We start from the raw sequence: 14,594 nt of genomic DNA on the forward strand, positions 1-14,594 counted from the left end.
GTTGGAGACAGTGGGACCCAACAGCACGGACTCATCTTAAGACAATGGAGCATCTGGAAGCTAGACAAAATTGGATGAGTCATAAAGAACTCATTAGAGTTGGTGGGAGGCTTCGACATTCTGCAGACTTAGACCCGACCACTAAGCATCCCATAGACTTGGATCCAGGCCCCCCTTTCACCAAGATGCTAATACAAGATTAGGACAGATGTTTGCGTCATCCTGGACCAGAGAGATTATTGGCAGAGATCCAACGGGCATTCTAGATACCTTGAGGAGGGGAGGTATCCGGCGTTACCAGCACAGCTGTCCTGACAGTAGACGACGGAAAGCCAAGCCTACTGTACCCAAGATGGCTAATCTGCCTGTTGCACGACTTTGTCTCTCCACACCAGCCTTCTATTCGGCTGGGAATAGTTCTGGCTCTAGTGACATGATAAGTTGTTTAGCCTGGTAAGGTCAAAGATAGTTACGAGAAATCACAACAATGGAGGGCCAGGAAGATATACTACAATATGTATGTAAAGTTGAGCAGGATTGAACTAGAAGTGGGCCAGCCTCTCCTCTACAGTGGGTCTCCGGATAGAGAGATATACGCAGAAGCAGAGATCTTGGTTCCACTCAAACTTTACTGATGATCAGTAACAGGCACAGTTGAAAAGATGCAGGGCTGTATTTAAGAGTGTATGAACATATGGATGTTGGTATGGTATCTGGAAAATAATCACAATCAATTATAATAGTATATATCACAGAAAAGCCTTAAAAAACATAAAAAATGCAAATTTCATGAGCATCAGTCAGCATTATTATGCAGAGCTAATGGACTAGCATTAGCGCATTAGTAGGCCTGTAAGCTGTGAAAAGATTTTTTTAGACTTGGTCTACACAAAGTATTATTTGGAACAAACTTTCTTCAGTCCTTTGGAACTGTAAATATGGTTCCAAAGTAATTGAAACATGCCTCAAGTTTCATCAACCAAACTTACAGTTATTCATTCACGCATACAATGTTCACTCCTTGGCAGTCAAGAGTTGGAATAATGTTTCTCCAAAGCAATGCAGTGAGGCGGCTTGTAACCTGAAATATATGGACTTGGTGTTGGAGGTATGTTTGTTTGTTTGCTTGTGTGTATCTCTGTGGTTGAGGGTAGGTGGGGTTACTTCCAGGGTCGGCTGCTTTGAACCCTGGCACTGTTCCTCCCAGCGGTAGAGGAACTCAGTCGACTTCCAGCACTAGAGGCATTGGACTGGGAGCTGAGTGTCGACATGCGGCTGGACATGCGGCCTGCAGTGAAAATGGATAGATGGATTTATGGACACCTAAAACAATGCCTTACCACAACTATCATTTTCAATTGGAGAATGGGCTTTTGAGTCTCTGAGTGTGGTCTTACTGTTGGGGTTACTTGGGATGAGCATCTCGTCCAGCTGCTCCTGGATCTTGACCAGCTCGTCCGATGTAAACCGCCACCTTTTCTCTGCCGCCTGCGGCTCCTGCTGATGTTGCACAGAGCTCTTCTTCCCCTTCGATGAAGCGGGACAGGACAGGCATGAGGTCGGGAGGGAGCCTGTCGTCATGCCTTCTGGAAATTTCTGAGAGATAACCTTAAGACCTGGGAGGGGACAGCAGTGGGACGACAGCTCTTTTCAGACACTGATAATGCAACAGGGATGGATTCTTTTTTCAGATTAGTTTAACATTACAAATGATAATGAGTCGATTCAAATTATGTTGAAATAACACAAATGTTAGGCAGCATTAATATTCCCTTTAAGTCTTTTCTTGGGCTTCCCCACCATTTAAACACAGAAATGTTACCTCCAGCTCCACTCACAACTACAACCTCATAACGGTGCCAACTCTCTACTTTGGATTCGATAAGAGTGAGAGTCAACAACCTGAGTTAAATGGTATGTTACCTCCAGACAGCATGAACAGATTCTCAACTCCTCGTTCGCACATGATGGTGGCTGCCTGGCTGGCTATTCTCTCATCCTCGTCATACACGATGATGATCTTCCCTGCTGCATTTTTCTGAGCAAAATTCGGGTTAAGTTCAAACAGGACAATAATTGGTTGTAACTGAATTTCAAAAGCCCTGATATTTTGTTTTTCTGAAATGTTTAGTGCAGTCGATGTGGAAGGATACATATTCCAGCACTTCTTTGGTATAGGGGTTCATCGTTCGAGACAGCTTGGTGATGGGGAAACTGTGTGCTGCAAGAAACATCAAAAAACAAGAATGATAAAAATGTTCTATTTGGCATGAAAAGCTGGACGATCAATTCCGCGTCACGTACCACTGATGATGTGACAGCAGTCGTACTGGTCGCGGTCTCGTACGTCCAGCAGCAGGTAGGGGCAGTCGGGGTAGGACCTGTCAGCCAGCTTGAAGCTGGACACCTCACTCTCCATCTTCTGGCTCTTCCTGTCGAGGCCTCGCTCTCCCACACCGCTGACAACGCTGCGAGGGGTCAAAGGTTTATTAATGAATCCATTTTTTTTCCCTATAAAATGCCCTCATGTAATAGAACATTTTCGACGTCTTCTAAGGTCTTGCTTTGTCTAATCAGTTCGTATCACAAGGAAATATTCACTTCACTATGATATATGAGAAATATGACTTTTGGCATGAATTGATTATGGAAACAGATTGATTAAACAACTCATTGTTGCAGCTCTTATCCACGCACACTGATTTAAAACACTCCAGCCAACAACAGACCTGATGACGATGCTCGAACCACAACTCTGCTGGTTTTGTTTCACTAATGTCTGTGAGGATTGAGGATTCAGTCCAGCACATGATTTTGGTTTATAAGGCAGGTCTGTTTTAAAATCTGGAAGGTTTCAGTCCAGGTCTCTTGAGACTACTCTTTCTCTCCATCCGCCCTCCCCACACAGGAGTTAACCGAAATCTCCTCCGCTACCACTGCCCCAGTCTGCAGCCCCCCGGAGAGGTCGCAGATAGAGTTACCCTCCTGGGCCTCCTGTTCCAGCTGGAGGCGGCGAGAGGACGCAGGGGAGATGAGGAGACACTGATGACAGATTGAGGGAGGACTCGAAACCCCGACCTTCCGTTCCCAAGTCTTGTGGTGTAACCCACTAAGTTATATCAGCTAAACAGAGAGCGATATGGGGAGTGAGGTTTTCGGGATGTCTGAGCTGTACACTACCTCAGCAGCGTTGACCTGGCAGAGTAGCAGGTTTCCCTGGCGTCGCGTACATCCTGGCAATCTGAAAGAGGCGACGCGTGTGGGGTGCTGTTGTCGTCTTGGGATAGAAACTCCAGGTCTGAGTCAGACACTGAGAGACCGTCTGCAAATGAGAGGGGGAGTGGGGAGTCAACAGTATATCCACTAATGTAATGTGACCAGGGCAAAAGAAACTTGTTTGAAAATGTTAATGAGCCATGCAGTATTAAGTTGAAGGTGATTGATGTTTCATAATGTTAAGAGTATGAATAATTAATATAAATGTTGGGGGCAGGTTGTTGTCGGGGTTTTTTTTTCTTTCTTTTTTTCATTTGCTTTACCTTCCGGGCCGTGTGAGTCAACATCATCATTCAGCTCTGACACAGAGGCAACCTGAAGTATCTGGGTGGGAAAAAAAGAAAGTTTGGAAATCATCAACGCTTGTACCAGGATCAGCAATTGGAGGTAAAAGAGCAAAGAGAATCGTGTCACGGAGTCTGTAAATGAAGGTAGCAAATGGATCTTAATGGTTTGTTAGAGCTGTCTGTCCACAGTAATCCACACAAGCAGTCTGTTAAAATATAGGCAACATAAATAGCTGTGTGCTGCAAAGCACAACAGAGTAAAGCAGGATAATACAGTATTACAAAGAAATGAAAAAGGATTCTTACCAATTGTGCAAATGTTGTCACCTTTAATCGCTTGAAAATTTCATCTGCACGATACCTGTAATCTGAGGAAATGGGAAAAACAAATCTGTATAAACTGTGTAATCCTCGATTGAAGAGAGGGTGAATCGGTGTCACTTAACCCAGATAAATCGAAGGACAGTTCAACAGCAGATGACCATTGTCCACGAAGAACTTAATCAACCGGGAAATATCAATAATTTGGATGAAATAATTGTGCTTCGATTGAATAATATGTGAGTGTTACACAATCCTGCCAAACTTGGCTCAAGGGGTTTCTAAAATCTCTTTTTGTTTTGTTCTGGCATGCTTTAATCAGAGCATACATAAATGTCAATTAAAAATTGGAATATTAAAAAAATGGATTCAAAAGCCTTTGAAGAATAGTGTAATATAAACCAACTCATAAACATGTTTATTCCTTTGCACAAGTCACTCACTTCTTTTAATCTCCTCCAGTCTTTCCATATACTTCGTGAGGCTGCATCCTACCAAATGAAACATAACAACAATGTGATGAAGAGTCAGAAGAGCACTTCAAGTTAAATAGTTTGGGATGGCACCGGCCTAAACATGAGTTGAAGTCCTTCTCTTATTGGAATTGTGTGTCATTTATCTTGTCTGAACATCTCCCTTTGTTTTATTCAAGAGATTAGAAGTAAATTGTTTCTCATGTATAGCGAGCAAAAATGTTTGTTGATATACAGTATGGTATAGACAAAAATGATTAACTTATTGTCTCATAAAGAATAGCTACAATATAGAACCTTATGTGGAGGACAACATAAAAAAAAAAAAAAAAAAATACCAGTGCCTCTCCAGAGGAGGGTCTGCTGAAATGTGAGTACACGACTTGAAAAATAAATAAATTAATAAATATGCATAGTTGTAAAGAGGTGTAGGGCATGTTAACATGGACAGGGTCCTGTCCATGTGTACTGTACTGTGTACACTGTCCTGTACCTGTGTCCAACCGGGTTTTAACGTGTTGATACTTTGCGTTTCTCGGTATTCTTTTATCCATGTACTAGAAAGAAAAGGACATTGTGGGTTATCGTTAGCCGGTACAAACAAGAGCAACAAGCATGGTAACAAAAGTTAACATGATATAAGTTATATGAATCTTCACTTGTCATATGTATGTTGTATGTTCTTTCACACAATGTAACTGTGGAAGCAAACAGACTTACACTTCTGGCACTACACACCTCCCCACCCCACCAACTACTTCATTATGCCAACATTTTAAGCAGTTAGGCAGTAACCAGGTATCAGCTAGTTGTCAGCTAATCCTCAATACTCATAAAGTTCTAAAGGCCTTCATCATTACTCCATTGCTCCAGTGTTTGTGTCTGACTAAGCCAGCAATCTGACAGATCATGTAAATATAACTTGTTCAGACTGCACCTTACTCCCTGAAATTATTATTTAAAATAATAATTAAAAAAAAAATCTAAAATGAGCACTTGAAGCTCTTTTGACAAATGTCTATGTACTCTATTGATTCTTGCACTTTTTGGGTAATATCTTCATGGTTGAATGCACCTATTGTAAGTCGCTTTGCACAGAAGTGTCTGCTAAATAAATGTAATGTCATATTATAAACTCTATTATTAAGTCTCATTCATACAATCCAAAACAATTCTGAACTGCTCTTGAATAACGTCCTTCTTATAAGCTATTTTCCTCCAAAAAGTCTATACCAGAAAATCAAATGTTACCCTTTGCCCTAGAAAGTTGGCAAAATTCTCCCTCACATTCACCTGCAACTGATCCCTGACTCGATAGGTTTTCTTCTTTTGGAGCAGATGGGAGAGGTCCCCAGTTTTGTTGAGCATGCCATACATTTTGCCTAAGAGCAAGAATTCCTCAATAAATTGTGCTTGTCTTTCTGGGTGGAGGTCCCAGTTTTTGTATTTTCAAATGGGGTCAAGTAACTCAGCGTCTCGCCTCTGTGTCTGCAATAATTCAAACAGGATTCTGAGATTATTCACTACCTGTCATATGCAATGAGATGACAGATCACAGGAGTGTGTACCTTTGAACCTTTGGTTATTGTATCAATGGGGATGACATCACATTTGCATCACAATGGAATGTATGATTCAATTTTAGTTTTTATTTTGCAACTGCACTAAATCCTAATCCCTAACCCTATCCACTTTCAGTTGCATAATATATATAATGCATTAAAAGTGTAATTATGGAAACGTTTTCTCATGGGTCCTGTTTCAGGGAGGTGTTCATCTCTCACATTTCCCCTCATTAAAAATGTAATTTTCCTTTTTACCTAAGCAGGTGTGCACGGAGGGAGAGGTGGTTACAGTAATCACATGGTAAAGTACTGAATTATGAGTCTGTTTTGAAAAAAACAACTGTAGGTCTTCTAGGTGGTATTTATTTTAATATTCATCATTTTACAACTCCTACACAGGAAACAATCTTACACATTAATTTAGCAACAAAATCATGTGGTGTGATCAGCTGGATAAAAGCCATTTAAGACTGATGATTAAAAACACAAAGTTATCACCACAATGGAGAAGTTCAAATTGTCAATAAATGCACTTCACAGGAGCCTGTGCGACGGTTTCGGGGGAGCCCGGCACAACGGAACAAGTCACTGCCACACCAACAAAACAAAAGGCCACAAATTAGCAATACTGTTTTTCAAATGTACCGGTAGGAAACAAAGCGCTGCTCGTCATTTTCTATTTTTAGTGACGCTGTGATTTTCTAATGCACACGTCTACCTGTGTGAAGGCTTCACTCAATCATTTAGTGTGATCCCCATGTACAGCACTTTGATTCTCAAACAAACACGCACACACACACACTCACACACAACAAAAAGTCACAGTAACATTAGTGTGTGAGTGGACACAAGTTTCACATAAAGGCTGTTGGTGCACTGTCAGCTACGGAATTAAAATAAGACAACATCATGAGTCATTATGCAAAATTACAACACAACTTTTCCAACATGGATCAAGCCCTGTAACATTATTTGTATATAAATTCCTCCTTGTGCATTAAAGACATCCCCAGCGAATCCTTCATGCCATGTCAACGTCTGCAGAAATAAAACTATCTTTCAGGAATGCCATTTATTTGGAGGCCGTCATACTGATGGAGCTAAACGTGACCTCTCTGGAAATTATGGAGTTAAAAATTCATTCAAAATCTGCTAAATTAATGTAATGTCATAGAAAAATAATCTTAATTTAAATGAATCATTAACAGAAATTAGTGATTATTTCTTCAGATTCTTATCCTAGTGAAAATGGAAAGAATAGTGTTACATGGACTGTTAATCCAAGTGCAATTGGATCCATCGGTTTTGAGCTTCACAGATGAGGCACTGTACAAACTGTCAAATATACACAATTTATTAAATACTTTAAGAAAAAAAAAATACTATAGTCTGACAAATATCCACAAGTGAAGATGAAGAGTATGGTTCTTATTTGTAAATTTCGCACCGCTGATTTGGTTTGAATTAGAGATCCATAATTCACACATCCGTGTTAAAAGAAATTCTGGAGTAAAGGATGGTGGAAGACGCCAGAAACACAGGAGAAAGAAATGTGTCTCCTGTCCACCTCTGACTGTACAGCAGTATTGTGGAAAATGGTGGGATCAGGGGTGTGTTTACTTAATGCGATGCACTGAGGGGGCTTTGTAACCTGAAATAATAGGACTTTGTGTTGGAGGTATGTTTGTTTGTTTGTGGGCATTTGTGTGGTAGGTGGGGTTACTTCCAGGGTCGGCTGCTTTGAACCCTGCCGCTGTTCCTCCCAACGGTGGAGGAACTCAGTCGACTTCCGGCACTAGAGGCATTGGACTGGGAGCTGAGGGTCGACATGCGGCTGGACATGCGGCCTGCAGTGAAAAGACACACAAACAGTCGTGAGGAATATGAAACGAAATGAGTAACAGTTAGGGTTTATGCTCTTTGGTTTTGATTAATGATTTCAAATCTGCCTGATATCAGCATGTCATGGAGCAAAAATATGGGATGTCAGTCAGGAGGGATTGGCAACTCTGAACTATACCAGTTCTATCTAACAGCTATTATGTTCACAGTGTGTCAGCGGAAAAAGCAAAAATATGAAACTTACAAAAAATACAATCCATCAGAGTGGACAAAAACATAAAAATTAAACAACGGCTAATAAACAGAAAACAAAAAAACAAAACTCACATAACCATTTCACAACCATGTCTCTATTTTACCCATATTTAGTACTGAATTACATAATTTTCCTAGCGAAAATTATAATTTCAAAAAATAAAATAAAAATTGACCCTCAAAGAATAAGTGGTATAGATTATGGATGGATGGATTTATGGACACCTAAAACAATGCCTTACCACTGCTATCATTTTCAATTGGAGAATGGGCTTTTGAGTCTCTGAGTGTGGTCTTACTGTTGGGGTTACTTGGGATGAGCATCTCGTCCAGCTGCTCCTGGATCTTGACCAGCTCGTCCGATGTAAACCGCCACCTTTTCTCTGCCGCCTGCGGCTCCTGCTGATGTTGCACAGAGCTCTTCTTCCCCTTCGATGAAGCGGGACAGGACAGGCATGAGGTCGGGAGGGAGCCTGTCGTCATGCCTTCTGGAAATTTCTGAGAGATAACCTTAAGCCCTGGGAGGGGACAGCAGTGGGACGACAGCTCTTTTCAGACACTGATAATGCAACAGGGATGGATTCTTTCTTTTTTTTACATTACAAATTCTATTTATTTTGAAATAAAATTGACATGTTAAGCAGCATTAATATTCCCTTTAAGTCTTTTCTTGGGCTTCCCCACCATTTAAACACAGAAATGTTACCTCCAGCTCCACTCACAACTACAACCTCATAACGGTGCCAACTCTCTACTTTGGATTCGATAAGAGTGAGAGTGAACAACCTGAGTTAAATGGTATGTTACCTCCAGACAGCATGAACAGATTCTCAACTCCTCGTTCGCACATGATGGTGGCTGCCTGGCTGGCTATTCTCTCATCCTCGTCATACACGATGATGATCTTCCCTGCTGCATTTTTCTGAGCAAAATTCGGGTTAAGACAATAATTGGTTGTAACTGCATTTCAAAAAGCCCTGATACTGTTTTTGTGACATGGAAAAACGGAGAAATGATTAGTCTCGTCTGTGTTGAAGGCAGGGCCGGCCCAAGGCATAAGCGAACTAAGCAGCTGCTTAGGGCCCCGCCATGGCCACCCATTAAGAAAAAGATTAAGACAATGTCATAAAAAAGGACATTTTTAACATAAACATTCAAACAAGCCTTTGGTTCAGTCGGCAAAAATTAAACTCTGCTTAGGGCCACATATAGGCTAGGGCCAACTATGGTTGAAGGATACATATTCCAGCACTTCTTTGGTATAGGGGTTCATCGTTCGAGACAGCTTGGTGATGGGGAAACTGTGTGCTGCCAGAAACAACAAAAACAAGACTGATAAAAATATTCTATTTGGCATGAAAAGCTGGACGATCAATTCCGCGTCACGTACCACTGACGATGTGACAGCAGTCGTACTGTTCGCAGTCTCGTACGTCCAGCAGCAGGTAGGGGGAGTCGGGGTAGGGCCTGTCAGCCAGCTTGAAGCTGGACACCTCACTCTCCGTCTTCTGGCTCTTCCTGTCGAGGCTCAACTCTCCCACACCGCTGACAACGCTGCGAGGGGTCAAAGGTTTGGGGGCTTGTGTTATTCGTTAGTCTTTTTTCTTTCCATATCTTTGTTGTGCCTCATAAAATGGAGGATTTGACCATGTGGCCCTTTGAAAACTCAGATTCCCATGGTCCTTCACCTTATCACACCTTGGGTGTGAAATGGCCTCCAACCTCCAGCTACCATTGGTCAACGTGTCAGGCCTATAAAACTCGAGTGCTCCCACTGCTCACTCTCTTCCCCATTCTTCTCTCCCGAGAGAACATGCCTCTTCTCTGCTTCCCTCTATTGGGGAAGCAGACTGCTACAACTTCCAAAGGGCAGCGACACGAGAGCCTGATTAAGGACCAACCAAAGCTAATAGCAAAGCATTACACAACACGGCTAAGCATAGGAAAGTTTAACTTTGGTAGTGTACTGTATTGATTTGATTCAATGTGTTCACTTGGTGTCATATGGTGTTATATCTATTCATAGGTTAATTTGATATAAGTATCCTATAACTAACCCTCTTTTAACCTGACACTCTTTGTCTTGCAACAAATGGCCTTATCAAAGTACAGCATGTGGTCGAGCCGACACCTTTGATGCCGCCATTTTGTTGTTGTTTCCTTGATAACCGCCATCTTGTTTCAAGAAATCCTCACATCTTTGACCTCGACGGCCAGCTAGTCTGTGCACTCAATCTCAGACCTGTTTATGTTGACATTTTTTAGATTAGATTTCGTTGTTTCAACTATATTCAAAATAAATGTTTCTAAATATACAGTCTGGTCTTTGAAGGGTGGTGCCCTGATGTAACTTTAATATTAATTCAAGTTATTAATTAATATTAATATTTTATTAAAATTGATAGCCATCACAACAGATGGTGCCCCATGCAAGAGGCCGGGTACTACTACCAAAGCACAACATGAGTTTTGCTTTGGACAGCTCTTTGTTTCTGAATAGAACAATACAGATAACGTTTATTGTAAGTTCTTATTCTGTCATAGTTTTCCATCAGTGAACCACTCCTTCCAGCTCATGAAGTTCAGCTTTTCAAAATATTTCAACAACATGTTGCAATAACATTAATGCAAAATGTTACCTTTACCTAGGTAACACATACCTACCTTATGAAAATACCTAAATGTTTATATTGTATACTTGTAAGTTTAAGCATTAATATAGTTGGAATCATCAGCAATGTTGCTTTACAGTGACTTATCATTTCAAGAAGGATTGATATCCATGTTAAAGCTGCGACTATTGATTATATTCATTATTGATCAATCTGATGATTACTTTGAGATTAATTAATCCTGCAAAAATAATAGAAAGAACAATCGCTATGGGGATGTCTTGAATTGGCTTGTTCTGTCAAATCAGTTAATATCAAAAAAGATATTCATTTCCCCCCCTCACATAGGAGGTAACCTAAAACTCCACCCCTACCACTGCCCCAGTCTGCAGCCCCCCGGAGAGGTCGCAGATAGAGTTACACTCCTGGGGTTCCTGTTCCAGCTGGAGGCGGCGAGAGGACGCAGGGGAGATGAGGAGACACTGATGACAGATTGAAGGAGGTTACTGTGCGGTTTACAAGAGGGTGGAGTTGTCGGAACTGCAGACGTCTTAGGGGACAAAAAGTGGATGTGCAGTACGTTGGGTGCAGATCGGTGCAGACACAGATTGATGTGTGTTGGATTCCTGTTTTTTTCTGTTGATTATATACTGTGATTGTTGGATGCTGGGTGTGACACAAGTAACACTGTACAGGTGTTAAAGACTTTACAGATATTAGTTTAAAATGATGGTAACAAGACCAAAAGGAAGTCAGAAAATCAATCCTGGGAACATAAAAACCCAAATCTGCCAATCTACATGGCTAGATATCAGTAGGTTTCATGCAATTTGGCTGTTTAAAAAAAAAAAATACAACTCCTGGACACAGAAGTCACCCGGTGAAGCACCTGTGCAGGCAGTACTCCTTCTCTGTCACCATTGAGGACGGAGGTACAGTCCCTTAGTGCAGTACATGCTAAAATGATTTCCCTCGAAACAAAGAGTGATATAGGGAATGAGGTTTTCAGGATGTCTGAGCTGTACACTACCTCAGCAGTGTTGACCTGGCAGAGTAGCAGATTTCTCTGGCGTCGCGTACATCCTGGCAATCTGAAAGAGGCGACGCATGTGGGGTGCTGTTGTCGTCTTCGGATAGACACTCCAGGTCTGCATCAGACACCACTGACAAACCGTCTGCAAATGAGAGGGGGAGTGGGGAGTCAACAGATTGTCACCCACTTTTAAGACTTAAATCCATTTAGCACACATTACAGTATATCCAGTAATGTAAAGTTACCAGCCCAAAATAAACTTGTTTGAAAATGTTAATGAGCCATGTAGTATGAAGCTGTAGGTGATTGATGTTTCATAATGTTAAGAGTATGAATAATTAATATGAATGCTGATTCAGCATTGGATTTCCTTTTTTTGTTTTGTTGCATTACCTTCCGGGCCGTGTGAGTCAACATCATCATTCAGGTCTGACACAGATGCAACCTGAAGTATCTGGTGGGAAAAAAAGGATCAGGATCAGAAATCGGAGGTAAAAGAGCAAAGAGAATCGTAATTCACATAAGCGGTCTATCGATTATTTAAGCACAAAAAACAGTTCAGGTTCTCTTATTGCAATCCATTCATTCACTTCTAAAATATAGGCAACAGAAATAGCTGCGGGCTGGACTTTCTACAAAGAAGAGCCCGACCAATATACAGTATTGGTTGGCCGATAATATTGGCCGATATGAGCCTTTCACAGACATATTGGTATTTGCATTCATGTTTACATTTTCCGGCAAATAAATTCTGTTAATTTTCTTAATTCAAGTTCTATATATTTGGTTTTATTTGTATCTATAGTTATTAATGATCAAATGTATGGTTAAACTAAAAATATCAAGCCTCAATTACATTTCTTTGTCATAAAGTTTTCATAACGACATTTTAGCAATCATTGACGGATTATATATTTATGTATATCGGCCGATGTATCGGGGAAGGAAATCTTGTACTCCCTAATATGGATATCGGCATTGGTCCCCAAATATCAATATCGGTCGGGCTCTATTACAGAGCACAACAAAGTAAATCTCTTAGTATTACAGTGTTACAAAGAATTTGAAAAATGATTCTTACCAATTGTGCAAATGTTGTAACCTTTAATCTCTTGAATATTTCATCTGCACGATACCTGTAATCTGAGGAAGAGGAAAAAAACAAATTTGCCTCACAGCCCTGATGACTCCTGTCAGTCTTGAAATATCTCATTTAGAAAGACTGTAGGTGAGGAAAATATCTTTGGACCTTGGTTTAAACAGTCTGACCGCTGGTAGAATAATAGAATGAAATAACTAATAACTCGTTCAGACAATACATGCATCCATACCGGCGCATACATTGGAATATGATTTTTCTTTTTTATAAAAAAATCTTTGAACCGTTGTATAATATAAACATACTTATTAACATGTTTATTCCTTTCCTCTTCAAACAAGTTACTCACTTTTTTTAATGTCCTCCAGTCTCTCCATATACTTCGTAAGGCTGCATCCTACCAAATGAAACACACGTGATGAAGACTCAGAAGAGCATTTAAAGCTCAACAGTTTGACATTGACATTTACAAAGAACATTTGTTGGTCGATATTTATAAAAATGATTAACTTATTGTTTCATAAAGATCCCAAAGCCAATCCAGAGGAGGACTGACTGTGTTTCCTGGGTTAAGTAGACGAAATCTACAATGCGGTTCATTTCACCAACGTGAAATCAGTTTTTAGGTTGGACACTTGGCAGACGTTCACTCTGGACCATCAATAAAATCCAGTTTTTGAATAGAGGATAACCACATTGTTTTCCATAGCTTCCGCGTGATGTGACCCACTGATTCCGACTCACATCAGATATTGTTATTACATTGGACAAATAGGACAGACATCTGTCCGTTTCATTTTAATGCTTCTCTATTTATGATGATTCCGTCGGGTTCGATGATCATTAGCTGATTGGCTGTTAAATAGAAATACAGTAATTTTTGGATGAAGTGAAATCCAATGTAATGTTTGACCACAGCAGATGAACGTTTTGGTGTAATTTTGTGAAATCCAGGAGGGTTGGAAACTGTGAGTGCATGACACGAAAAAAATCAATCAATCAATAATCATGCATGGTTTATGGGTGTATGGCATCTGTGCGTGGACAGGGTCCTGTACCTGTGTCCAGTCGGGTTCTGACGTGTTGATACTTTGCGTTTCTCGGTATTCTCTTTTTCATGTACTGGAAAGAAAAGGGACATCGTGGATCATCGTTAGCCGGTATAAACAAGAGCAGTGAGCGTGGTATCAAAGTTGACATTAATTCACGTTATCTGGCCCTCAGCTTCACAGAGACTAACTAACGTTACATTACTAATACAGGTGCACTGCTGATACAGTAACTTAACGCCGATGACAGCTAACTAGCTAGCTAACTAGCTACAACAGCTACGTTTGAGTTTGTTTTTTTCAAAGCCCACGCTTTGTTCACGGTACACGGTATAATCGATAATCCAACACTGGCAGTAAGCGAGTGCATCGAATAATCCGAACTGTTGTTTAACGAACGTTACCTCCACATTGCCGATGCCCTGTTTGAGCGACATCTTTTCAAACCGAAGTACCAAACATTCATTTGCAAGTCTTAGCAACCTCGCTGACGATTCGTCGGCGCGTTTCCTCGGGCCAACCGGAGAGGGCGATACTGCGCCTCCCGGAAGAGTCTCATGTGGACATGACGGGCCAGTTGCTAGGCAGCGGGGGGACGCTCCACCTCGGCGGCGTGCTGCATTCAAGGAACGTAGAAATAGCCGCAGCTAGTCTGGATAGAAACAATGCTGGAGTTGCTCCGTTTCTGGCTCTTTGGCAGGGACTTATTTTGTGTTCATTCGAAGCCTATGTCTTTTACTCAAATGCCTTGATTAAATTGATGCACCGAAAAAAAGGAGATT

At 41.0% G+C, this 14,594-nt stretch overlaps 2 protein-coding genes across 3 annotated transcripts; both read right to left on the bottom strand.

The window, feature by feature from the left end:
- Window positions 1-609: 609 nt before the first annotated feature.
- Window positions 610-6,143, bottom strand: LOC118315185 (centrosomal protein of 41 kDa-like). Of its 2 annotated transcripts, none has more exons than XM_035642249.2 (11): window positions 5,651-6,143; window positions 4,851-4,914; window positions 4,328-4,375; window positions 3,870-3,931; window positions 3,540-3,600; window positions 3,181-3,322; window positions 2,305-2,468; window positions 2,154-2,221; window positions 1,924-2,038; window positions 1,398-1,616; window positions 610-1,288 (listed from the first exon to the last, which is right to left on the bottom strand). In XM_035642249.2, the coding sequence occupies exons 1-11, from the start codon at window positions 5,732-5,734 to the stop codon at window positions 1,161-1,163; spliced, it is 1,155 nt and encodes a 384-aa protein (XP_035498142.2). In that variant the 5' UTR covers window positions 5,735-6,143; the 3' UTR covers window positions 610-1,160. The 2 variants fall into 2 exon arrangements, with proteins under 2 accessions (XP_035498142.2, XP_047189207.1); XM_047333251.1 differs by having other exon boundaries at window positions 5,609-6,143.
- A 131-nt stretch (window positions 6,144-6,274) lies between these two features.
- On the bottom strand, window positions 6,275-14,388 carry LOC118315186 (centrosomal protein of 41 kDa). The gene is made up of 11 exons (XM_035642250.2): window positions 14,217-14,388; window positions 13,822-13,885; window positions 13,113-13,160; window positions 12,746-12,807; window positions 12,058-12,118; window positions 11,662-11,806; window positions 9,410-9,573; window positions 9,260-9,327; window positions 8,827-8,941; window positions 8,319-8,537; window positions 6,275-7,769 (listed from the first exon to the last, which is right to left on the bottom strand). The coding sequence occupies exons 1-11, from the start codon at window positions 14,247-14,249 to the stop codon at window positions 7,642-7,644; spliced, it is 1,107 nt and encodes a 368-aa protein (XP_035498143.2). The 5' UTR covers window positions 14,250-14,388; the 3' UTR covers window positions 6,275-7,641.
- Between the last annotated feature and the right edge of the window lie 206 nt (window positions 14,389-14,594).

This window comes from Scophthalmus maximus, chromosome 7 (assembly GCF_022379125.1).
Source record: "Scophthalmus maximus strain ysfricsl-2021 chromosome 7, ASM2237912v1, whole genome shotgun sequence".
Classification (NCBI taxonomy): domain Eukaryota; kingdom Metazoa; phylum Chordata; class Actinopteri; order Pleuronectiformes; family Scophthalmidae; genus Scophthalmus; species Scophthalmus maximus.